General features: G+C 53.7%; 2 protein-coding genes across 6 annotated transcripts; one reads left to right on the forward strand and one right to left on the reverse strand.

The window, feature by feature from the left end:
• Positions 1-101: 101 nt before the first annotated feature.
• Positions 102-11,833, reverse strand: TK1 (thymidine kinase 1). 2 transcript variants are annotated; one of them, XM_036910409.2, is made up of 7 exons: positions 11,635-11,791; positions 11,486-11,517; positions 10,399-10,509; positions 8,220-8,313; positions 2,049-2,138; positions 1,530-1,649; positions 102-1,436 (listed from the first exon to the last, which is right to left on the reverse strand). In XM_036910409.2, exons 1-7 carry the CDS (start codon positions 11,698-11,700, stop codon positions 1,236-1,238), a joined length of 714 nt encoding a protein of 237 aa, XP_036766304.2. In that variant the 5' UTR covers positions 11,701-11,791; the 3' UTR covers positions 102-1,235. The 2 variants fall into 2 exon arrangements, with proteins under 2 accessions (XP_036766304.2, XP_036766306.1); XM_036910411.2 differs by having other exon boundaries at positions 1,291-1,459; positions 11,635-11,833.
• Positions 11,834-11,962: 129 nt separating this feature from the next.
• Positions 11,963-23,337, forward strand: AFMID (arylformamidase). Of its 4 annotated transcripts, XM_036910400.2 has the most exons (11): positions 11,963-12,092; positions 13,412-13,502; positions 18,475-18,579; positions 18,662-18,710; positions 19,751-19,836; positions 19,921-19,993; positions 20,168-20,265; positions 20,558-20,636; positions 20,759-20,900; positions 21,090-21,194; positions 22,891-23,337. In XM_036910400.2, the coding sequence occupies exons 1-11, from the start codon at positions 12,033-12,035 to the stop codon at positions 22,921-22,923; spliced, it is 921 nt and encodes a 306-aa protein (XP_036766295.1). In that variant the 5' UTR covers positions 11,963-12,032; the 3' UTR covers positions 22,924-23,337. The 4 variants fall into 4 exon arrangements, with proteins under 4 accessions (XP_036766295.1, XP_036766297.1, XP_036766298.1 ...); XM_036910401.2 differs by lacking the exon at positions 13,412-13,502 and having other exon boundaries at positions 12,001-12,092; positions 18,471-18,579; positions 20,168-20,325; XM_036910402.2 differs by lacking the exons at positions 13,412-13,502; positions 19,751-19,836 and having other exon boundaries at positions 11,980-12,092; positions 20,168-20,325.
• Positions 23,338-23,588: the final 251 nt, after the last annotated feature.

The raw sequence follows: 23,588 nt of genomic DNA on the forward strand, positions 1-23,588 counted from the left end.
GGACCAATCACTAGCGGACTGGAGTAGAGCAAAGGGGAGGCCGTCCAGGAACCTGACCCTTTCTGTGTAGGGGCACACCTAGAGCCCAGGCCCTGGTGGGATTCTTGCCTCCACACAAGCCAAGGCCTCTGAGGGAGTTTTCCAAGGCACAGCTGAGCGAGTCTTGGCTCTTGAATAACCAAGTGTCCATTTCACAAACAAAACCTGACCTCACGGCCCCGGCTGGCGGCCCTGCCCACGGCTGCTGCTTTCCAACCTGGGCTCCCCTGTCAACCTGTTTTGTCCTGAAACCCATCTGGACAGAAGAGTGAGCAACTGTTCTTCTTAGGATTTCTGTTAACAAGGGCCGTGGCTGAGAGAGTGGTGGTACCAGGAAAAGGTCTGGAGAGAAATCCCTGCCCAAATCACTTCAAAGCTGTTTATAGTGAGACTCAGAGATCCCAGGTGACTAGGAGACGTATCCTTTCCTCAACCAATAAATTTTAATATTACTTATTAATTTCACACGAGAGAAGAATCCTGGACTCGGCATCTGCCTGTGCTCCTGCCCATCCCATACACTTGAAAAAACAAGCCCCTGGGACCCAGGCCCCAGCCGGGTGCCGCCCATGTGAAAGAATCTGTGATTCTGGAGAAAATGACCACCAGAGCGCGGGAAGGGCTGGCAGCCCAAAGGGAAGCGAGAGGGCACAAGTGCAGCCCTCCTCAGGGGCTGGAGCCTGCCCCAGGCAGAGGGCAGGAACCCTCTGTGGGAGCCCAAGCCTGGTGCTGAGCTCGCGGTGCTGCTGCGCGGACTTGTCAGTGAGAACAGAAACTCAACAGTGAAAGCCACACGGGGGGAAGAGGCCCGCACTCCAGCGTCACCATGGCATGTGGTTCTTCCCCTCGCCCCGGAGGAGGAGGGGGACGTCTGCAGCGGCCAGACCCCGAGCCACAGCGCACGGCCTGCTCCGGAAGGGGGCAGAGCATGAGCAGTCCGGTAGCTGGGAAGGGAACTGAGAAAGAGCTGGTGGGCAGGAAAGGAGAGAGAGGTGACACGCAGCCCACCAGCCGGGCAAGGGCACAAGGCAGAAAGCCCTGGTGCTGGTGAAAGTTCTCCCGCACGACTTCCTCTTCTGAAAGGCCTCGCAGCGCGCAGGGGGCAGGAGGCATCCACCAGGGGGCGCGGCAGGAAAGGGACGTGGCCAGTCAGTGTCCTGGGCAGGGGCTCTTCCCAGGCTGGGGGCCCCAGCCCCTCAGATGGCAGGGCTGTACTGAAGGATGTGATGAGGGGCGAACAGCCTCCGGGCTCCTGTGGCCTCCCCTGGCTTTCCCGGCACCGGGCAGTTCTCTTTATTCTCTTTGCTGTCCAGCCCAGCAGGCTGACCTGAGGCCTTCTTGAAGTAGCAGAGACGGCACACAGAGTGGTACTTGTCTGCTCCTCCGATCACCTCGACCTGGCCATGGGGACACAAAGGGCCTGGACTGAGATGGAGCACAGCGCCTCCGGGCCGCAGCCCGCCCGCGCGGGGAAGGCAGTTGGGAGGTACCTCCTTCTCTGTGCCCAGTCTCTTGGTGTAAGCGGCTTCTCGGAAGCACTCCATGCACACCGCCGTCAGCTTCACCACGCTCTCGGCCAGGGGCACCAGGTTCAGGATGGTCCCGAAAGCCTACGGTGCCAGGGATAGACGGCAGGTGAGCACATCCACTTGGCCAAGTGGCTTTTTCCTTGAAACCCTTTGACTCACAAGCACTGAAGCGGGGAAGCCTCGCCTTGACCTTGCTTTCCCCCAGACCACCATCCCCTGCAGCAGACTGCATCCCGTCTGGGATGGACTCACTCTTGGGCCAGCCAGGGAGCTGGGTCTGGCTTGACTGCCTGAGCTCAGGCAAGGCCTGGTCTGAGCAGCTCTCAGTGCCCCAGGTGCCAAACCCTGGTCATCCAGGTAGCACTGCTTTGCAATGGAGATGACCCCGCTGGGCTGCCATCTCTGTGCAGGGTCCTGTGCCTGCCCAGGCCCCTTCCTACCCATCAAATTCCTTCCCAAGACAGGGATCAGACACCTGACCTTCCTCTGGAAGGTCCCATCCAGTGCAGCCACGATCACAGTCTTGCCGGCGTTGGCCATGGTCTCGCTGAACTCCACAATGTCGGGAAACTGGAAGGGGTGGGGGGAGGGGAGAGTCAGCCTCTGAGCAGCAGCTTCCAGGAGCCACACGCAGAAGACCCTGCTGTTTCTATCTGATGGTCCCACCGCCCAGATCGGCACTGAACCGAGAACAGGGTGGCCCCGACTGGGAGACGAGTGTCTGCGCAGTTGTCCCGACCGCCCGCGTCACTTCACGCCGCCAGCTTTCCACACGGAACCATTCCGCTCTGGCACCGCGGCCCGTCCCTAGGGCGGTGCAGCCCGGCTGGGGATGCTCTCACACGGCAGTGCTCACAAGCGGGGGCAAAGGGCTGCCTGGCGCTTGGCTGGATCCATTAGCCGGGTGACCCGACTCCATGTTTCTGAGCCTAGGAAATGGCATGGAATGCCCTCGGTATTCTTTCAGAATCAGAGGCACTCAAATAGTAAACAGAGAACAAGCCATGCGATGCCTTGATGGGGGTCAGGGTTCCACAGGCCATTTACACAGCAGAATGACACAGCACAGCCGGCTACATTCAGGGCCTACACAAGGCGCCTTTACTTGATAAATCAAACATCATTTTAAGTGGCCTACGGCAAATCCTTTGGTGAATTTTCAGTGATGAGTCTTTGGGTTGGGTGACAGGGCGACACTGTCTTTGGGTACAGGGCCACTCACTCCAAGCTGCTCAGGATCCACTGACCCATTTGTTGGGGTGCAAGCTTAGTGAAACCCAAGTGCTTAGCAAGACAAAGACCATGAAGGTAGTTAAAAAAACCAAGAGAAATTCAAGTGGGATTCAGCTGAAGCCAAGCCTGACCACCCTCTGCAGAACTAGCTGGGCCTGAGCTACGGAAACGGGCCCCTCCCACCCAGACCCCAGCACAGTCACACACAAGCCCCCTTCTTCTCTAAAGGACTCAGCGCAGGTCATAGAAGTGCAGCTCCAACCTGCAAGGGGCTGTCAGTCAGCCAATCTCCCCCTCCTCCAGCCGCCATAAACAATTGTTTCTAGGCATTGCCAAATATCTACTGGCTGAGGGTTGGGGAAGACACAGGAAGATGGCACCCAGCACCCCTGTGTCTTACCCTCCACGCTGAGGCATACATCAGGACACCAGTCCTTCCACACCAGTGTTTGGGGACCCCTGCCCACTACCCCAGTGCCCACAAAAGCTTAAGTCTTCCACCTGACACCTGGTCCCCTGTTCACATCCACCTCCCCAAGGAAACATTGAACCTGGGCCTCCAGCAGGGGTTCCTGGGAGATCAAAGATAAGGATAGAGGCACCCAGGTTGTCTGCAATATTTCAAAATGTCCATTGGTAACCACGTTACTGGTATGTATTCCTATTGCCATTAGGTTTTTAAGCTATGTTACGGGTTGAATTGTGTCTGCTCCCACCCCTGAATCCCTATGATATCCACAATATCTTATCCACAGTATCTCAGATTGTGACCTTGTTTGGCGATAGCAGCTTTGTAGAGGTCATCCAATTAAAGTGAGGTCAGTAGGGTGGGCCGAACTCTAATCTGATTGGTGTCCTTATAAGAAAGGGAAATAAGGACCCATACCTGCAGAGGGAAAGCTATGTGAGGACAGGGAGAAGATGGCGTCTTCAAGCCACGGAGAGAGGCCGGGACCGATTGTCCCCCACGGCCTCAGAAGGAAACATTCCTACTTACACCTCTGATTTCGGGCTTCAGGCCTCCAGGCTATGAGGGACTAAATCTCGGCTGTTTAAGCCCCCAAGTCTATGGTACTTGTGTGGCAGCCACAGGACAGCCCTAACTCAGATTGCATTTGTCCTGAAAGCTCTGACACGTTTAAAAAACAGTCACACGGAATCCAGGTAGAAAAGTAACATGAGGAGTTTCTTGATGGTGACGAGTTTGCCCACTTGGGTTCATCTGCCAGCGCCACACCCCCGGGGACCTGCAGCAATCTACTTCCTAAACAAGTTTCGGTGAAGGGGAAAGAACCCAAAGGAGAGATTAGGAAGCCTACGAGGAGGTTATTCATCTTGCCAAGAGCTGGCTTGCTCATGATGGGGGGCAGAAGGATGTCTGGCTCTGCCGAAGAGGCCTCTGTGTCCTGGCAGACAGGCTGGCATTGAGGGGCAAAAGGCAAAAGCCACAAAGGGCAGGGATGAAGGATGTGACAAAGCAGACCCCTCAACTAGTGAAGGCCGAATGCCTGAATGAAATGCCACAGACGAAATTCAAAGACGACGATGGGGGAGATGTGGTCACAACAACCGACAAAGCGGCATAGGTCACCTGACATCTGCTGGACAGAAGGTAAGCCAAAGGGAGGATGGATGGGGGACCTTAGAAGGCATTTACAGATGGAGAAACACGTGGGAGGAGGCATCAGCGGCAGTGCTGGGAGAGGTGCCATCGGACAGGGTGTGTGTGTGTGTGTCCGCGTGCCACCCCGCCCTTCACCTTCCTCCTGCCTGGGGACTTCTGCAAAGGCCTGGCTGCCTCACCCTTCTGCCCCCTTGCCCTCCACTCCCCAGGCTCCCCCAGGGGTGATTTCTCAGTCTTTTCTGCTGGCCTGCCGGGAGCTATCTGGCCTCCCTTCTGGACGCACCCAGCATGCATGGGACCGTCCCCCACCTGGCTCCCTGCCGCTCTCCTGCAGGCCCCTCCTGGGCATCCCCACCTTAGCTGTGCCCCCCCCATGCTGTCTTTTCCCTCCAGTTGTCACCACCTAACCTATTACTTATTTCTCTCCCTGACCAGAATGCAAGGTCAAGGGCAGAGATGCTGGGGATACCCCTGGCTCCTAGAACATTGATACCACGGGGTGCGAGCCCAGAAAATGCTTACCGAATGAATGAGTGAATGAGATTGGCCACTTGACCCACATTTCACTTAGTAGATAAATCCCAGCACACCAGACAGCAGCCCAAGATGTCCACATTACAGTGTCCATCACACCCTTTAAATACCACGCACAAGGGGTCCTGCTCAGGATATGGCGCATGTGTAAGGGTGGGTATTTGCTGACATGGAAAAATGGTCACAGAATCTGACACGAGACCCATCTACAAAAAAATACACATCTATAAAGACTAGCAGGATGCAGACCAACGTGTTCCATGTTTTTTGTTTGTTTTTCTGGGTGGCAAAAAGAGAAAGGCAGTGGGAGCTGGCCCGGTACCCGCAGCAGGCCCGGGTGCTGGCCTCCTGAACACCGTCAGTTCCATGGAACGTGAGCACCAAGAGAGGCCACTCCATGGGGATCGAGACAGAAGCAGGACCCCTGTAAGGTCTGAGCACAGACAGAATGTGAGCACCATCTAGGCCGGGAAGCCCCAAACGTCCCCCTTCTCCCGGCTGACAGGAGCCCATGCTGCTGGCTTAGGGCTCCTCTGGGCCACCCGCCCTAGAGATGGGGGTGCGATGCTGCTGCAAACCTGCCTTCCTGAGCACAGAATCAAGAGCGGAGCTGGAATGACCCAACATATGCTCTAGTCCTGGTGACCAGATGTGGAGACAACCAAGCCCTCTCCAGTCCTGGTGCCCACGGCGTGTGTCCTCCCTGCAGTGACAAACCCAAGCCGTCCAGCTCCAAGAAAGGTCCTGGTGGTCTCTGGCTAGAAGATGGCAACAGTAGTCAGATAACGGACTTTCTTTTTTCTTAGGTGCTGCCGTAACTTTTTCTAGACTTCACGCGTCACTACTTGTATAGTAAGACAGAAATAAGACACCAGTATGTTTTTTCAAATCATGGTTTCCACTACTGCTGAGCACTTCTGGGGCCACCAGCACCCTGCCAAGCACCCACTAACCAATGTGGCAGTGACCACGGCAGGGCTGGCGTGCCCGGGAGCAGGGTGCCCACCTGCCACAGCGTCCTCAGCTTGTGGCTTGGAGTCATTGGATGCCTCACCCAGACGCCAGTGACTTCCCCAAAACAGCCTGAGTGCCTCTGCGTCTCACCCGGAGTCACCAAGAAGCCCTTGCACCAAACTCGGGCCCTCATCAGAAAGGCATGGTGGCTACTCTCTGAAAAAACCTCCCTCCCGCCCAGAAAATGGGGAACAAGGGGCCTGGAAGACCCTTCACCCACTCTCCATGTTTCTACAGTGGGACAATAAGCACTTGTTATAGGATCTAGAGTTTTACTTGCGGCCAGGCAGACAGTGGACATACACACAAGGAGCAGCACCGTGGGGCAGTCGGCCGGCTGGCCGCTACCCGGGGTGCTCGAGTACCAGCCAAGGAGGAGAAAGAAGAGGACAGTCCCCACAGGGGTGGCCGGCTCAGCCCTGTGACACACCTTACACACGCCAAGGAGCAGAGCTGCCATCAGCTCACTGTACTTGGTCAGAAAGGGAGAGCCCCCCAAAGCCTCCGTTCCCTGTTCTGAGAGCCACACCCCCAAAGCTGACGGGCCGCCTCAGATCCGTCCTGAGACCACAGTTTGGGGAGAGAGGGAAAAACTACCCCCATTCCCACTCTGGGCTCATTTTCTTACCTGCTGTCTCCCCACCATCCAGCCACAAAAGAAAACATAAATGTCCGTGTGCGTGTGAGACATGAGATGCAGTTGTGCCCAGAAGCAAGACAACCCCCAAGGTCAGAAATGGAAGGGACACAGCAAGGCAGATGAGCAGAGAGACATGGAGACAGGCCGCTGGGCGTCTGCCTCCACAGGGCACACGCCAAAGGATATGCTCACCTCTGGGGGATTGGCTGGCCTCGCTGTGGGAACAAAGCGTGGGGCTGTGACTTATGCGGGGCAGGACCTGTGATGCCCCTGTGGGGTGGCATGGCCCAAGCTGCCCGATTCATGGAACCTGGGAGGGAAGGACTGCTAACCACTCACCAAACACACAAAAGTTTCTTTATTTCCAGTTTCTTGTTCTAGATGCTACTTAAAGGTATAGTAAAGGGAGTCACGTGCCCAAATTCCAGCGGGCAGGTCAGAGGCAGTTATGTGCAACTTCTCCTGGCTCATGAAAACCCTGCACAGCGGCCCTCCAGTTTCCCTCTTCCACCATCTGCGTCACAGGCCATCTTAGAAGCCAGGTGTGAAGGTGGGAGACCCCTTGGCATGACTCCCCACCACTGCCTTGAGGAAAATTGCTATCGTATGAAGCTACTGAAGCATGGGGTTGATCTGTGACGGCGGCTCCTGACACCCTCACTATGCTACTGGGCGGAGGTGGTGGTAACCCCACAGCCTCCCAGCCGAACTCAGCCAGAGGACCCACCCGCTTCTGAGGGAAAACCAACAGACTGAGCTGGCAAAGACTTTAAAACCAGGTTTTCAGAAAGACAACGGAAGGCACAGCATCAGTTAAAAACAAACAAACTGTCAATTCTTAAACAAAAGTAAGCATATGTGAACTAGAGTAGCAGATAAAAAGAAAAGAACTAGCAGAAATCCTGGAAATAGACAGTCATGGAAGGCAGACACATATTGGGAGATAGTACCCAGGACTCGTCACAGAGATGGGGAGAGATTCCAGCTGGCAAAGGCTTCATTCTCCCCCACAGAAATGAAGGCCTGAGTGTTCAATGAAAAAGGCACAGCAATTAGAAAACAAGGGAACTAAAAACAAAAGCTCCCCGGGGCACTCCATTCTGAGAGAATGGACAGACTCCCTGCCCGGAAAGTAGCCATTAGATTGGAGGCAGCCTCCCTGTTAGTGGCGAGGAGCGCCACACTGCTTTTCCAAAGCAACAAGGAAAAACAACGGCCAACTAGCATTTGCTTAAACTGGAGAACAAAATGAAGACATTTTCATACCAGACTCAGAGAGCTTCCCATCCACACATCATGGCTGCAAGAACTACTAAAGAATGTACTTCAGCAAGAAGAAACAATGAGTCAAAACAAAACCCTCCCTACACGCCATTGTCGAGAAATCTGATTTTTCTGTTCACAGTAAAGTTATATATTTTTTACAAAGGTAAAATAAATCCTCACCTAACAAAACATGGAAAGCAGTTCAAGGGTATTCAGACCCTAGTTAAAGCAAGTTAACGTTGTTTACTGAGAGATCAGGGGAACTTCCAAACCAGCAGAGGAAAAAGAGAGACAGACAAGGGATTCACAGGAACAATGACACCAGGACAAGCCAACTTACAAACTGCCCTTCATCAATGCCTATGACAGCCACGCCCAGGGCCTCCTGGGCCACATCCCGGAGCAGGCAGGCCGGCAGTGCCTCCATGGTGTTCCTGGGGAGAAAAAGCAGAGTGAGCAGGTGGGGAGACCGAGGAGACCAGGAACCTGAATGCAGCGGCCAGGGACTGGCGCTGTGATGTTTGCCCAGAGCTTTAAATCATGCCCGTGGGGGCAGCTGAGGAGAATTAAGGCCTGGTTCAGAAAGCCAGTTACTCAACAAGCTGTTTCACTTGATGCTTCAGACTGGAAACTAGCAACGTCTGACAATAAAGCTCAACTGAGATTCAGAAGCCCTTCGCTTCTGCTCAGCAGGTGTAGGCAGACAAGGTGACTTTATCAGGTACACTGCCCAGGGCCCATTATACTTTCAGGGGCCAAAGAAACGGCTTAATTGCTTTCAAAACTCAGCCTACGTTATATTTGTCTTTTTATCAATGAAATCATAGAATGACTGTAGGAAGGGGCCCACAAAGGCAGAAGTGCCCACCACCCAGGGAAGTCCTAACATGGCCCCGGGCAGACCACGAGCACCAGGCTCTTAAGACCACAAGCCCTGGGATCCCAGCAGAGAAAAGCCTGGACTCCAGCCGGCAGAGCTGCAGCACGCCTGCATCTAGCTCCTCTGGTGGACTGAAGGATTTCACCAAGGTCATAGCGCTATTAAGGGGCAGAGCCACCGGGCCAACCCGAGGTCACACAGCTGCTGTGGGGGGATTCCTACCCAGGGGAGTCTGAAAGTGAAAGGGCACATGTGGGGATGTTCCAGGGTCATAAATGACACAGTGGCCCCAACCTGGCCCCAGAGCCAGGGCCTTTTCTGAAGAGGGATGCTGTTCTCTGTTCTCTGTCCTTTTAAATTGTTTCTATGTTTTTCTCATGTTTACTTCTGTTTGCATTTAATTACTGATTAATTTTGCTATAATCATACTTCAAGAGCTGGATAGAGCATGAAAGTATTTCCTGCATTTTCAATTCCCTCCCCAAATAAAGAAAACCAGAGAGTGGGCAAGGCAAGAAGCTTCTCTGGAGCTTTGTCCCCCACACCAAGGGCTTGGTCACTGCCGAGGACCAGCCCAGCCCCTACAGCCCAAGGATTTGTGGCACTGAGGGCAGAGCCTGGGTCCGACCCGGCTGAGCCCCACTCTGGGAGTCACACTTCTATCCCCGTGCAGTGCTATCCCCCGGCTTTCACCATCCTGGCCCCTTCTCCCCACACCCACCGGCCCTGTGCGGCGGGGATGCAAAGCTGGATGATGAAACAACCTGCATCAGAAAGCATGGCTGGGAGCACCAGTCACCCAAGTCCCAACACTTATCTCTAAGTCCCAGAGACCAGCAGCCTGGTCTCTGAAACCCCACGTCGCCACTCTGGAGCCACACACCCGGCAGCTCTGAGGCCACAAGCCCTGTGGATGGTGCAGCACGGCTTTGCTGCTGGGGCTCAGGTGGGCAAGTCCAGAGGACTGAGAAAAGAGTGTCTCAGGCTCAAAACCACCAGGCCCAAATCTGCTGCTAAGGAACTGGCAGGGGTTTTATATCCCCACCTCAGGTTGCCAACTGAGATGTCCACAGGGCACAAGCAGATAAACTACGTGAAGGCCATAGATGGCAGGGAGTCAGCAAGGACAAGCCAACTGAGAAACTGAGTAAAAACTATATGCAGGCCACACGAAGCTGGTTTGTAACCTCCGCACCAGTGTAAACTCCAGAGCAGGGTTTTTCTCAACCTTGCTCAGTGCTACTGACCTTTGGGGCCAGAACATTCTGTCACAGAGGGCTGTCCTATCACTGTAAGATGTTGCCTGGCATCCCTGATCTCCACCCACTAGACACCGGTAGCATGCCCCTCCATCTCTAGTTGTGCAAACTAAGAACAGCTCCCGACATTGTCAGCTGGACCCTGGGGCAGAATCGCCCCTGGTTAAGAATCACTGTATTGGAGTCCAGTGAAAGGCAGAGTCCTGGGCTACCTTGCTAAGCAACCTGGAAAGTTTGCTGACTTGAATTTCAGTGCCACGCTTCAGCATTATTAACCATCTCCATTAATGAGCTCTGACAGTGTATTTTGGGCCCTGTGAATTTTCACTGGGCTTCTGAGAAAAGGTGTCGGGGCAGGACAGAAGGGAGCAGGGACTGACCGGTCATGCGTGGAGAAGTTGCTGCTGTACCGTGTGTCTTTGGCATATTTGATCACCAAGCACTTGTACTGGGCAATCTGGAAGCGGCGGACCCTTCTCATCAGCTCGGTACTGCAAGAGCAGAGTGACAGGTGAGGCCGACAGTGGGCAAGGAAGACCCCATCAATACAGCCGGGCTCCCCACTGCCTTCTAGGGGTGTACACCCTAAGACCCACCAATGGACAGAAAGACGGCAGGCTGGGTGTGGGAAAGACCAGTGAGGACAGGAAGGGCCTGTGCTCTGAGAATTCACAGTAGACCTAAGAGGGGCAGATACAGTGCCGAATGCCACTGGAGAGCCTGGGAACTATAAGTTTTAAGTTGTTCTCTATGGGGAGGGTGGAAAGGAGTGGCACCCAGGTGGTCAGGGGAAGGGCTGGAGGCACAAGTTTCTCAGGGATATGGTGGTGTGGGTGACGGCAAGTGCCACATGCCCAGGAGAGGGCTCCAGGTTGTGTTTCAAAGCAATGCCATGCCAGAATTCTTCCCCTAGTCTGAACTGACTTCATAAAACGTGCAAAGAAAGCATTTTGCCTCTGGGTCCAAGAGCCTACCCTAAGCCTCACCTTCTGGAAAAGGGGTCTGCAGTGATACTCCAGGGCCATCAAGGAATGGGCCAGGGGAGTCACTCAGGGGCGCACCTGCCTCACCTCCGACAGGGAAAGTTTCTGGCACGTCAGGGGAGCAAGCCCTGGCTTGGCCGCTCAGTGTGGAAATTCTCATCTAAGGAAACAGTCCCCTGGAAGGTGTGCTGATTCTGCCGGGCCGCGGGGCCTGGCCTGTGTGCACACGATTTCTAAGACTTGGACGGACCTTTTTGTGGACTTTAGTGAGGCGCTAAACTGTAAGCAGCTGTGACCAGCTCCAGGAAGCGCGGTGTTTGAATGACTTTAATGGGAGGGCCGGCATCCAGGCGGGAACTCGGTCCCGCAGTGGGGCTCGGATTGCGAGCGCCGCCGCAGGCCAGGGCGGGGCGCCGGGGAGGAGGACGGGGTTCCGGGGAAGAGGTGGTCCCAGCTCCCATCCACGCCCCCGTGGAGCCATTACCTTTTTCCTGAGAACATGGGTCCGAGAATCACCTAGGAGAGGAGAAGTCACTTCAGGGCCCGCTGAGCAAGGACGCCAGGGCACCAGCCACAACCCCCAGCCCGCTCCCACCCCGCCTCCTCATGCCGCGATCCGCCTGGCGCCCGCACCTGGATCTGCCCCCGGGTCTTGCTGGGGGAGCCGGGCAGCACAGTGGGCAGGTTGATGCAGCTCATGGCGCCTCCGGAAAGCTCACAGCCCAGAGCCAGAACGCTGCAGCCGTCCCACCGCCTAGTGGCGGTTCCCGCGCCCCTAGCGTTTATTGCCGGCCGCTGGCCAATCGCAAGCCGGAGCCACCTCCCCGGAGCCAATCACCGCGCGGCTGCCGACTGGCGGGCTATTTGGCCTTAGCCCGCCCCCTGGTGGGCGGGGCCCCGGAGCGCCCCGGGCTGCGGCCCTGCGGGCGGTGGACGTGGCCCCCGGCGTGCTCCGCCCCTCGCCCCGCCCCTCGCGCCTTCCCTTTATAAGGGAGCTGACTGAGCACGCACGCTGCGCTGTAGCTGGCGGGATGGAGGCCCCGCGCGAAGGTCCCGAGTGCGAGGCACCCTGGAAGACGATGTCCAATGAGGTAGGCGGGTTGCAGGCGGGGCCTGGGCCGGGCCGGGGCTGAGGAGGTCAGATGGCAGATGCGCAAAGGCAGCTTAGAAGCTGCTCGGTGGGCGCCGCTGAGGGCCTGCCGTGTGTCAGCTCCGGAAAGCTTTAGCACGTGGTCTATTTTACTGCTCGCCACAGGAAAGCTTTTGTTAGCCTCATTTTCAGGGTGGAGAAAATTCAAGTCCAGGCCGTGTTAATATCCATAAACCCACAGGGGTTGGGGCAGAAATGCTGCCCTTAGTCCTAGGTTATGCAACGTTTGTGGGGGCTGTGCCAGGATGGGGAAAGGCCGTGTTTACCGAAGCGGCCGTGAGAGCAGGGGACAGCGTGTGCAAAGCCTCCTGGTGATTACCGTTCAGTTATACTTACCTAACTAATTTACCTGCATTTTAGGCAGTCGTTCTGATCATGGACACATGCGAGCATTCTCAGTCACACACAGACAGACACACAGCTGTCTACATACAGTATCAACCGACTCTCAGAAACCCGTTGCATTATCATTATCATACATAATAGCTACAAAAATGGTGTTAGCAGTCACGGGTCTGGCTGTAAACATCCTACAGGTACAGACTCTCCAGATCCAAAGACCTCGGGCTCAGAAACCCATTCGTGGGGAGGAGGAAAGAGGCCACATGTGCATAGTTAGCTTTACTGCATTTACATGCCTTATGTCTTGTAACTGTGAGGCTGGCATTATGCCCATCTTATAAATGAGGGAACGGAGACCCAGAGACTGTAAGTCGATTGCCCAGGGTAAAACAGCCTGTATGTAAATGATGCAGCTTGGATGGCACTCAGCCCATCTGACTCCAGAGTCCAGGACCTTTCCGTGAAGCCACCGTGTCTTCAGATTTCCGAGTCTGACCTCCACCCTTTCTCCTTTGCCTTTGAGCCCTTTCTCCAGAACCTTGTTTCCAGTTTCTTTTTGTGTTATATCTCAACATCTTATCCTGACGTCTGTCATCTGCCAGCCCCAGCTTTGCAGCCTCACCTCTGTTTCATCAACATTTCCAAACTGACCTTTGATGCCTGCCTCTCGCCTCTGTGCTGTTGGTTGTGCTGTGTCCTGCAGCTAGAATCAACCTCTCAGAAAAGGACAGCTCCACGTCACTTTCTCTGCAGTGGCCACCCCAGCTCCCTGGCCTCCTATAGTCTAGGAGAGCCTGAGATATTGGGACAGGGGCTTTGCATGGCACCCAGAAAGGAGCATCCAGGCATACGGAGGGTGGGGGCACACTGTGTGTGGGAAACAAAGGTCTTACAGGACCTTGTGTCTGTGCCCCCTAGGAGCTGGAGAATCAGTACACACCCAGCAGATGGGTCGTCCGACTGGGAGCAGAGGAGGCCCTGAGGACCTACTCACAGATGGGACGTGAGGGTACGGCGACCTCTGGCTGCTTCTGGTGGACTTTGGCATGTGGCAGTGGTTCAGAATTGTGAGGGGGGTGTGAGTTGCCTCTGGGGCAGTTCCCAGACAGGTGCTACGGAAGCTTAAGCCTCCTCTGCTCAGAGCCAGGCTCGTGGAGCCCTCGCCCCAGGGCTGCTGGAGGCAGGAAAGGCCCACCCACCGCGCTCCCTCTCCCATCCTGCTCAGCCAGCCGTGCCCAGGTCCTTAGGACCACATGCCACAGGGGCACAGCAGGGCAGAGTGAGAATAGGAGGGCCACCCAACATGGGATATTGTTGCTATTTGTAAGAAGCAAAGAGTCCTTTTTTTTTCTTTAAAGAAACAGGTCTGGGAACCTATCAGCTAGTGAGTCACGAGGTTAGCTCCCGTCTCCGGCCTGCGTGTCCAGAGTGCTGCACTTTGCTTCTTGCCTTGGTGAAGCACCCGGCGGGGCCGGGGGAGCAGGCTTCGTGGGGGAAGTGCGAGTCAGGAAGCAGCCGGCTCCAGCCTCAGCCAGGGACGCTGGAGCGGGCAGATCTGCTCTGTCACAGCTGACCGAACAGAGTCCCAAGGGTTGGTGGTTCTCTAAACGGATAATCCAGCAGGAAGAACAGGCTTGTGGGGTTATTCCAGCACATTCCATCGCCCTCCCTGTCCTTTATAGAAGTGCGGTGGAGCCTCGCCCCAGACTTTGAAGAGTCCCCTGCTGTGCCCGGCTCTGTGCCAAATACATGTATCTCTATTCGCTCATTTAGTATTTGAGTGTGTGGTGAGATCGATGTGAGCTTACAGAAAGGCTGTCTGTCTGAATCGTCTTGAGGGAGCAGAGAGCTGGCCATGCCGGGAAATGGACTCACCTGGAAGGAGCCCGAGCTACGAAGAATGTGTTGCCTGCGGCCCTCGGGGGCTAGTGATCGCCCTCCATCCCCGTGGACAGCTTTGAGCGTACTCTCCACTTCCCTTCCCTTTTTTGACACTCCAGCTGGACCAGAGGGCCTGGGTGTGCAACTGACCCGTTTCACACCCAAAGAGCACAAGCCTGGTAACAGGCGCTGGGGCCAGGGGAGAAAGCAGAGCGAGGCATGCGCGGGAGTGGAGCCGGTCGCCGCTCCAGATGTGGACATCTTGTTCATCATGGGCTTTTTGACATTAATTTTGCTTTAAAAAATACTGCATTTAAATATTATTTGTCATAGTGTTGGTCAGCTTGGGCTGCCATAACAAAATGTATAGACTGGATGGCTTAACTGTCAGGAATCTATTTCTCACAGTTCTGGAGGCTTAGAAGTCCAAGATCAAGGTGTGAAGGTCCTCTGGGCTCTTGCCCTTCTAAGGCCACATGGTGGGGCTCTCCCCTCATGACCTCATCCAAATTAATCACCTCCCAAAGGCGCCACCCCGAAATGCCATCCCATTAGGGGTTAGGGCTTCAGCACAGGAACACTGGGGAGGCACAGAAGTTCAACTCATAGCGATCTTCACTGCTGACGTTTTGGCTTCCTCCGACGCAGCCGCCCAGTGTTGTACCCAAGGCAGGGGCCTCACCGACCTCACTCTTATCCAGGCCCTGCATGTTGAGGTTACATAACTTGCTCAGGCTCATGCAGGTCGGGATGGTCGCCACTTCCCTGAGCTGAATGTCCAGGGGACAGCAGTGACGATGGCCAGGCGGCTGCGTGAGTGCCGCCCCAGCTGGCGTCTGCTGGCGCAGTTCCCAGGCCTCACCGGTGCTGAGTGCGGACTCGGAGATGGTCATGTTGGCATCAGACTCCTAGGCGACAGCAAAGGGATGGAAGGCAGAAATAATGGAAAACGAAGTCTCCTGCCGACCCAGGAAACCTCCGCAAAGGTAGAAGAGGCAGAAAACACATTTTATTAGTGAGTACGGGTTAAACCAAACCGCAGAGTGTATCACAGGCAAGCAGCTACTAGCAAGTTGGCTGTTTTTAGGTGACAATTGATTTTCTTACTCTAGAAGGAGTACATGCTTATTGAAAAGGATTTAAAAAATAAAATCCTCTGCAACCCTGTCACTAACTGCTAACTAGATGGGGGCCAAGGGCCTCTGCCTTCTCATAAACTGCTGCCACTCCATGTAGGCAACCCCTGGTCTTCAACCCTTCCGTGACTTCTGGTGGGTCTCCCCGCCCCATTCTTGCATTAGTCTTTGGCCCCCCACTTCCCTAATTGCTCTAACACAATGCTCAGATGGGTCCATGGGCCCTGCATCCTAGGCCTGGAGTTTCTGACTATAAGAATTCTGACGCTTTGGGTTGTGAGTATTTGAAATCCAATTTTTGCTTTATCGGAAAGGAAGTTTGTAGTAAGGGTTAGTTGCTGAAGCCCTCCTGGCTTCCACCCCTTGGGTTCAACGGCCTGGAGAGCTGGTGGTATACACGCTCTGGGGGAGGCTGTGGGCCACCCCATTCTCTGTCCCTGAACTCAGCTGCTCACCGCCAACCACTTAGTTTGGGCACAACATAAATCTGGTTGGCTCGTGTGTTTTTTTTAAGAACTCTTGTTTCAATTAAATCATTACCTTTTGATGAACCTGCTCTGCTGATGAGCTTGTCAGGCACAAGCATCTTCACACTGTGCTGGTGGGAGGGTAGCTGGCCAACCCCCGCGGAGGGCAGTGGGCAGTGGGCTCAAAATGACAAACACAGGTGCCTTCTGATCCAGAAACTGCATTGCCAAGAGCAAACTTCCTACAGACCCTGGCTCGCAGGTGTCATCACGTGTGCGTGAGGCTGCTCACAGCACGTTGTCTTGTGGTAGCCAAGTCCACGGGCCTCTCAGCCTAGGATCAGTTTACCATTTACTGATCCATTTCATGAACATGTACCGGACGCTTGACATGTGCTGGTTACTCACCTGTGTGCACAGGATGTATCAGTGAGCAAAATGGACAAACCCCTGCCCAATGGGGAAGGTGATAAACAATAGACAGAAGGACTGCGTAAATGGCATCATCTGTTGGAAGGAGCAAGTGAGCTGGGAGGGCTGTTACTGCCTTCCCGGGGAGAAGTGAAGGGGGCTCTAGGGTGGTCTCAGCAGAAACGGGGAGACCTGGCATTCAGAATAAGGAGGGGAGGGATTGCCGAGAGATTTCCTCATCATTGGATGTGGTTTGTTTGGCTTAAGCAACTGGTCTGACTGGTTACATGAACCTGCCATTTCTCTTTCCTAAGAAGCCTCCCTCTGGCCTTGCGCTCGCACTCCAGTGGGGTTGGAGACATCGTGACGGCAAAACGGGCTTTGCAGACGCGTCTCCTTCCCTGCAAAGGCAGCCTGGTCCCTGGCTTTAGCATCTCTTGTACCTTTTATTTCTCTTGGCTTTGAGCAGTCCAGCTGAAATGAAGATGGTCCATTTTAAAACTTTGGTAAACACATTTTATACACACTGTCTGCACCTACTAAGTTTACCCCTTCTGAAGGTGCAGAATCACCCAGCCCAGGGGAGCAGTGTTGTCCTTTTGGGCTCTCCTTGGCCACCAAGGCTGGGGACCTGGGGGCCTCCAGGGACATGGATCCCACATAGCAGGTCCCTTCCCACAAAATGTTCAGTATGAGAAAGATGGCACTGGTCCTGCTGCATGGTAATAATATGACCTGCTTTTCCTCTTTACATCATGAACTACTCTTCTGTTTCTTTTGGATGAGTGCCTTTTGGGTCCTGTTTACACTCTTTGCCTGTTCCACGATCTTGAGGCCCTCCTATTTTCTTTTCTAAAAGCTTGGTTGTCTTCTCTTTGACACTGAGATCTGTAATCCATCTGGAATTGATCTGGTTTGTTGTGAGGTAGGGATAAAGAACCTTTTCTTTCCATTTGGTATTCAGTTGACAACACTGCTTATTGATTATTTACTCCTTGCACAATTTTCCTATGAGTGGTTACTTTTTATCAGCTCCTGAGTGTACAGATGTGAGCAAAGCAAAGCCCTTGTCTTCACAGAGCCTATGTTCTAGTGAGGGCAGCAGACAGTAAACAAGGTGAAAAGTATGGATTCATCAAGGGTGATGAATATTGGGATAATCAGTAAATCAGAAGACGGGGATATAGCATCATGTATTTATTAACCCATCTTCTATTACAGGTCACTTGGGGTTTGTCCAATGTTTTGCTATTATAGGTAGCATTCCTGTAGACATCTGTAAATAAGTCCTTGGAAATATTTCTAATTATTTCCTTACAATAAATATATGGATAGGGGCTTACGCATCAAGGAATGTGCTCTTCTTGGGCTTTGATACATAGTTCCAAGTTGCCCCCCAAAAGAGCTTACCAGTGTACACTCTGCGCAGTACCCAGTGTTGGGAGGAGATAAGCTACCTGGAATTCAGTGATTTGGGGGGAGCAGTTGACTGGGGGTCACTTTGTACTGCAGTGTGAACATACAGGGCTGCCTCCCCCCACACCTGCCTGGGGTATTTATTTCTCTTACAATGCCCTTTGTCCTTTCAAGGGCTCAAGTCCTAGCCAATTTTCATATCCCTCTGACCTCCCCGTCATGGCACTCAGTTGTAAATTCATATTGTTTCATTATATATTTATTTAATGTGAGTTTATATCTTGCATCCCTAAAAGGTCATTTTTCCAAATCCTTGGAAAAGCTCATACTTCCTGGAGCATATAGCAAAATATTATACACACAATAAGCATGCTGTGCGGTGGTCGTAAAGTGGTGGTCAGATGGTGCCCGTCAGAACTGCCATCTCATGCATAGACAGACACCAGCAGGTAGTGTTGGCCCCGCCTGGGTGGGCCAGTTTGGTCTCTTTGTACCTACACACACCTGGGATGTGCCCTCCCAGATTATGGTGGGGTCTCGGGGAAGATCTGTCGTGGGAGCCCTGGCAGCTGGGGCTGGCTGGTCAGCCCAAAGCCTGTCTCCGAAATAAAGCATAAATGGCTGCTGCCTGAGGTCGCGCTTAGAGCAACTTGTCTGTTTCCCGAGGCAGCCACCAAGAGGGCCCGGGCCACCAGGAGGAGCCTGCTGCACATCCCCTATGGAGAGGGCCACGGTGAGACACTGGACATCTATTTTCCTGAGGGCATGTCTGAAGGTAAGGGCCGGGCAGGTGGTCCCTGGCAGAGCCCAGCCGGGCACCAGCCTCAGCCACGCGCTTTGTTCTGTCCTGTGTGCAGCCTGGCCTGTCTGTGTGTTTTTCCACGGAGGATACTGGCAGAGTGGAAGGTGAGTGAGGGAATTTGGATGAACAGAGGAAAGGGGAGACTCATCTCTCCCAAGCATCTGGGTGTCCTGGGGCTCCTGCAACAAATGACCACAAACTGGGGGCTCAGAACAGTGAGATTGATTCTGACAGTTCTGGAGGCCAGAGGTCTGAGACCAGGGTGTCAGCAGGACATGCTCCCTCCCAAGGCAGCGTTCCCAAGGGGAGGGCCTGTTCTCGGCTCTTCCAGCTTCTGGGGCCCGAGGTCTTCCTCGGTTTGTGGCCACAGCACTTCCATCCAGCCTTCATCTTCCTGTCTTCTGTGTGTCTCTCTCAAATCTCCTCTCCTGTTATAATGTTACTAATCATTGGATTTAGAATCCAAAATCCAGGGTGATCTTGTCTCAAGATTCTTAGTTGCATCTGCACAGACTGTATTTCCAAGTGAGGTCACCTCTGCGGTACTGGGATTAGGATCGGATTCACTGACCCACTGTACCCAGTGAGAAGCACGTCCAGCCTCCTGTACCCAGAGGGAACGCCACAGTGACTAACCAGTCCAGTGCGCTCGGGATTGAAGAGTTTCCCAGGACCCAGGGCTTTTAGCCGTAAAAAAGAGAGTCTTCAGCAAACCAGGGTAGCAGGTCACCCTGAAATCAGCAGAGGCTACTGGGATCTCTCAGGACACCTGCGCGGTCTGGGACCTCACTGAGGAGCCCCTGGGACAGGCCCCGCCGCCCTTTGAGCATTTCCTCCTGACAGCGCCTGTCACTGCACCCTACCCTTTGCAATGCAAAGCTCTCTCATGTCTGATGTCTTTTGATTCTCAAAACTGGTACCCTCAGAGAAAGAACGTAATTGTCCCTATTTTACAGAGGAGGAACCAGGCTTAGAGTTTAAATAAAGTCTCCAAGGCCCCATAGCTAGCATGTGATGTGGTAAGGACAGAGCGTGCTGTCTTCCTGTGACACATGGGGGCCACGGAGGGGCGCTGCACTGGGTGGACAGGGCACAGCAGCAGAGTGGCTAAGCTGCCTCCTGTTGTCACGTCTGTCTCCTGCAGTAAAGATACATCAGCTTTCATGGTGAACCCACTGACAGCACAGGGAGTGGCCGTGGTGATAGTGGCTTACGACATTGCCCCCAAAGGTAATGAGGGCGGCCTTTTGGGTACAAGGACCAGTGGGCTTCAGCGGGGAGGGAGCCCCTGACGCCAGCTCGTGCTCTGTGCAGGCACCCTGGACCAGATGGTGGACCAGGTGACCCGGAGCATCGTGTTTGTCCAGAAGTTGTATCCATGCAATCAGTGGGTGTCGCTGCAGATTTTCCTCTCATCAGGCGAAGCTGGGCTGGGGGAGCAGTGGATTCAGCCCAGCTGCCCTTCTGGCCTGTGGAGCAGAGGGCAAACTGGGACTCCCTGATACTGGCCTGAAGCTCTAGGAAACTGACACAAATCCAACTCTGCTCTGACCCATCTCAGGGGCATTTATCTGTGTGGACACTCAGCTGGGGCCCACTTGGCCGCCATGATGCTCCTGGCCAGTTGGCCCAACCATGGAGTCACGCCCAATCTCAGAGGTGTCCATGGGGACTGTGGCCCGCCTGGGCAGCCTTCACCCTCCCCTGATGTGCCAGATGGTCTGTACCAGCTGCTCAAAATCCCAGCAGCCTTGAGCGGCTTGTCCTGGGCGCTTTGAGCGCTGTGAGCTGGGCCTGCTTTGCTTTTCCTCTGTCCCCACCCTGGTCCTGCCCCTCCAGCCCTCGAGGCTGGGCTGGCCCCTCTTGCCGCACCTGGGGCCTGCGTGACGCCTGCTCTGGGTGGAGTGTTGGCCCCACTTGCAGCCTGGCCCTCTGTCCTTCACCTTCACAGGCCTTTTCCTGGTAAGTGGGATCTACGACCTAGAGCCGATCCTGCACACCTCTCACAACGCCCCTCTCCTCATGACCCTGTGAGCCACTTGCTCCCGCCTCCCTCCGGCTGGTCTGGAGCCTGGAGCCCGCAGGGAGAGCTGCGGTGGGGGTGGGGGACAAAGGCGTCTCTGTCCTGACCCTTGCCCACCCCCTCCACCAGGGAGGTTGCTCAGAGGAACAGCCCACAGTGGCACCTGGGGGCGACCCTGACACAGCCCGCGGATCCCATGTGCCGTGTGCTGGTGATCCTGGGCCAACATGACTCCCCTGAATTCCACCGACAGTCCAGAGAGTTCTATCAGGTACCCCCCAGGACCCTGCTCTTGGCCAGAGGTTGAGGATCATGTGATCTCATTATCTTCCTCTTTATTTCACCCAAATGGACCCCAAGACCATCAGCCATTTACTCGGCAAATAGTGAGCCCCTGGTGCGTGCCAGGCTTGGTGCTCCCACGGCCTCAGGCTTCCTCTTCGCTCATTTTGGCATCCAGACACTTTGCCGAGGTGGGTGGGAAGCCTCGTTTGAAGAACTCCATGACGTGGATCACTTTGAAATCATTTGGAACCTGACCCGGAAGGACTACGTGCTCACCCAGGTGAGACGCGCCCGTTCACCACACACAGCATGGATCCTGCCTTAGCCCCTACTCAGCAGGGCAGCTGGGCGGGCGGGGTGCACAGAGGAGCCTTCTGGAGGATTCTTTGGCATCTGGGAGGTGGGGGTCCTGACAATAGGAGACTACCTATACTTCACTTCGTGCTGAAATGGCCCCAGGCGACCTATACCTGGGCGCTCAGGTGGGGTCAGCATGGCCTGGGGCTGTGGGGGGGCGCAGGCAGGTACAGGGGGGTGTTAGCCTGTCTGTGTGTGAGCCTAAAAGCAAAGCCAGCTCAGCACAGGGAAGGCGGGTGGCTTTGGTGTATAAATGTTTATTACAATTTTAGTGTGAAAAAGCCCTTTAAAAGTCAGAGGATAAATTGGGGAAAACATTAGCATGCACCTGGAAGATTTAATTACTACTTTTTCTCTTTTTCTTTTTTTTCTGGGAAAGTGGGCACTTGAGTAGCTCCACTTTTTAATCAGCTACCACCTTAGAGGGGTTTTTATTGTATTCGGTTTTACATAGTCAATATCCTTAAGACATAAAGAGCACTTTCCAACCAATAAGAATGGTCTTCTCTTTCAGTACAGAAATAAATAGGAAAAATGGACAGAGAATAAGAGATAATTTAAAAAGAAAACTAATTGGCCAGGAAGCATGGGGAAGGTTAAATTGCATTGGTGGTCATAGAACTGTCACTTAAAATGACAGTCCTTTCCCTTCTCTCATTGAAAATGTCACTACGATTATGCCCAGCACTGGTGAAGATGTAGTGAAGGGAGTCCTCGCCACTCCTGGTGGGAGCACAGCCTGGCAAAATGCATCCAAACCTGCTGAGCCAGTGACTCTGCTGCTTGGAATCTGTCTTCAGCTTAATCAAACACACAGATAGTCTGTGCAGCTTTCGCATGCTCAAAACTTAGAAACCTTAATGTCCAGTGAGGTTAAGTTATGAGATAATCGGGTAATAAAGTGAAGTTTGTGAAAGGTAGTTAGGATAGGTCAGATTAATTCAGCTAGGAGAGCAAAAACACAGGAAACAGCTGGTCCAGTGTATTTCTAGTTTTAAAATACATGGACAGCTATAGACCCTTGGAGGCATAAATGTGCATATGAAAAAGCCATTTACCAGTAGTACTGTAAGTACATTTTTGAAATCTATTTTCACATTTTCTACTAAGAACATGTATTGCTTTTTTTATCTGGGGAAAAAACAAACAACTATAAGTGACATCTCCTGAAAAACCTAAGAAGTAAATATTTTAGGTTTTGGGGGCTGCACCATCTCTGACACGATTACCCAACTCTGCCATTATAAGAAAAGCTGCCACAAACAGTTCATAAACAATGAATGTGGCTGTGCTCCAATAAAACTTAATTTATGGATGCTGAAGTTTGAATTTTATGATTTTTACATGGTGTGAAATAATAATTCTCTTTTATTTTCAACTGCTTAAAAATGTAAAGCCATTCTTGGCTTGTGGGTCATACAAAAATGGGCATCGAGCTAGAGGTAAGCCTACGTGTGGTTGGGAGCTTTATTAGAACATTTCAAATGAGAGGTGCGAAAGGGCTGTCACATCAAATGCCATCTCTGTGACCGCTGATGCGGCCTGTTTCTTTAATCAGATTCTTTCTGAGAGGTTCTCACAAGAGCTTCTCAGTTCTGGGGCTTTGGGGTTTTTTGCAGATGATTTTGAAAACCATCTTGCAGGAGTTCTGATGGCACCTGAACCCCAGGGGGCATGCACCCTGACTGTGAAGCTCCTCCAGCGAGCCTGCCCGCCACCCCGCCAGCCCCGGGAGTGCCTGCAGGTCCACTCACCCTGCCACTAGCCCATCCTCGCTGCTCTAAGCACTGCTAAAAACCTCCGCTCCGTGGCCTTCCCTGGCCTGGACCAAGCGGCCTCCAGGGAGGGGCCAGCCCAGGTCACTGCTGTGGGGTGCCCAGAGCTGCCACCTGGCCAAGTCTGACCCCTCTGCCTGCTGAGGAGTGACAAAGATGACAGCTCCTAGCCATACCTGGACTTGCCTCTGGCTGACCCTTCTGTCAGAGCTTCCCAAACCAGACTTCGTTTTGTCTTGTCACCCCTTTATCCCCTCTGTCCTAGCCACCTGACATTTGGGTGTGCCCCTGAAAGCCTGGGGTGTTAACCTCAAGGTAGCACCCTGTGACAGGTAGGACAGGCTTCTTCTGCCCCACCAGGGGTGTGTGCAATTCCCAAGGACCCACCATCTGTCCTCCACCCTCCACACCCCACTTCCTCTCTCCCCACTCTGAATAGCTAAGAGTTCAGTAGTGATTGATGACTGCAAAAATAGGAAATAGCCTAAATATTCATCAGTAGGGAATAAGCAATCTCACCACCATGTAGCCATTAGAAAGAG

This window comes from Manis pentadactyla, chromosome 4, assembly GCF_030020395.1.
Source record: "Manis pentadactyla isolate mManPen7 chromosome 4, mManPen7.hap1, whole genome shotgun sequence".
Classification (NCBI taxonomy): domain Eukaryota; kingdom Metazoa; phylum Chordata; class Mammalia; order Pholidota; family Manidae; genus Manis; species Manis pentadactyla.

Coding starts and splice junctions, on each gene's coding strand:
- AFMID (XM_036910400.2), top strand. CDS start 12,033: ATGGAGGCCCCGCGCGAAGGTCCCGAGTGCGAGGCACCCTGGAAGACG. Junction 20,901..21,089: donor AGTCCAGAGAGTTCTATCAG/GTACCCCCCAGG, acceptor TTTGGCATCCAG/ACACTTTGCCGAGGTGGGTG. Junction 21,195..22,890: donor AGGACTACGTGCTCACCCAG/GTGAGACGCGCC, acceptor GGTTTTTTGCAG/ATGATTTTGAAAACCATCTT.
- TK1 (XM_036910409.2), bottom strand. CDS start 11,700: ATGAGCTGCATCAACCTGCCCACTGTGCTGCCCGGCTCCCCCAGCAAG. Junction 8,314..10,398: donor AACTTCTCCACGCATGACCG/GTCAGTCCCTGC, acceptor TTTTCTCCCCAG/GAACACCATGGAGGCACTGC. Junction 1,437..1,529: donor GACTGGGCACAGAGAAGGAG/GTACCTCCCAAC, acceptor CCCCATGGCCAG/GTCGAGGTGATCGGAGGAGC.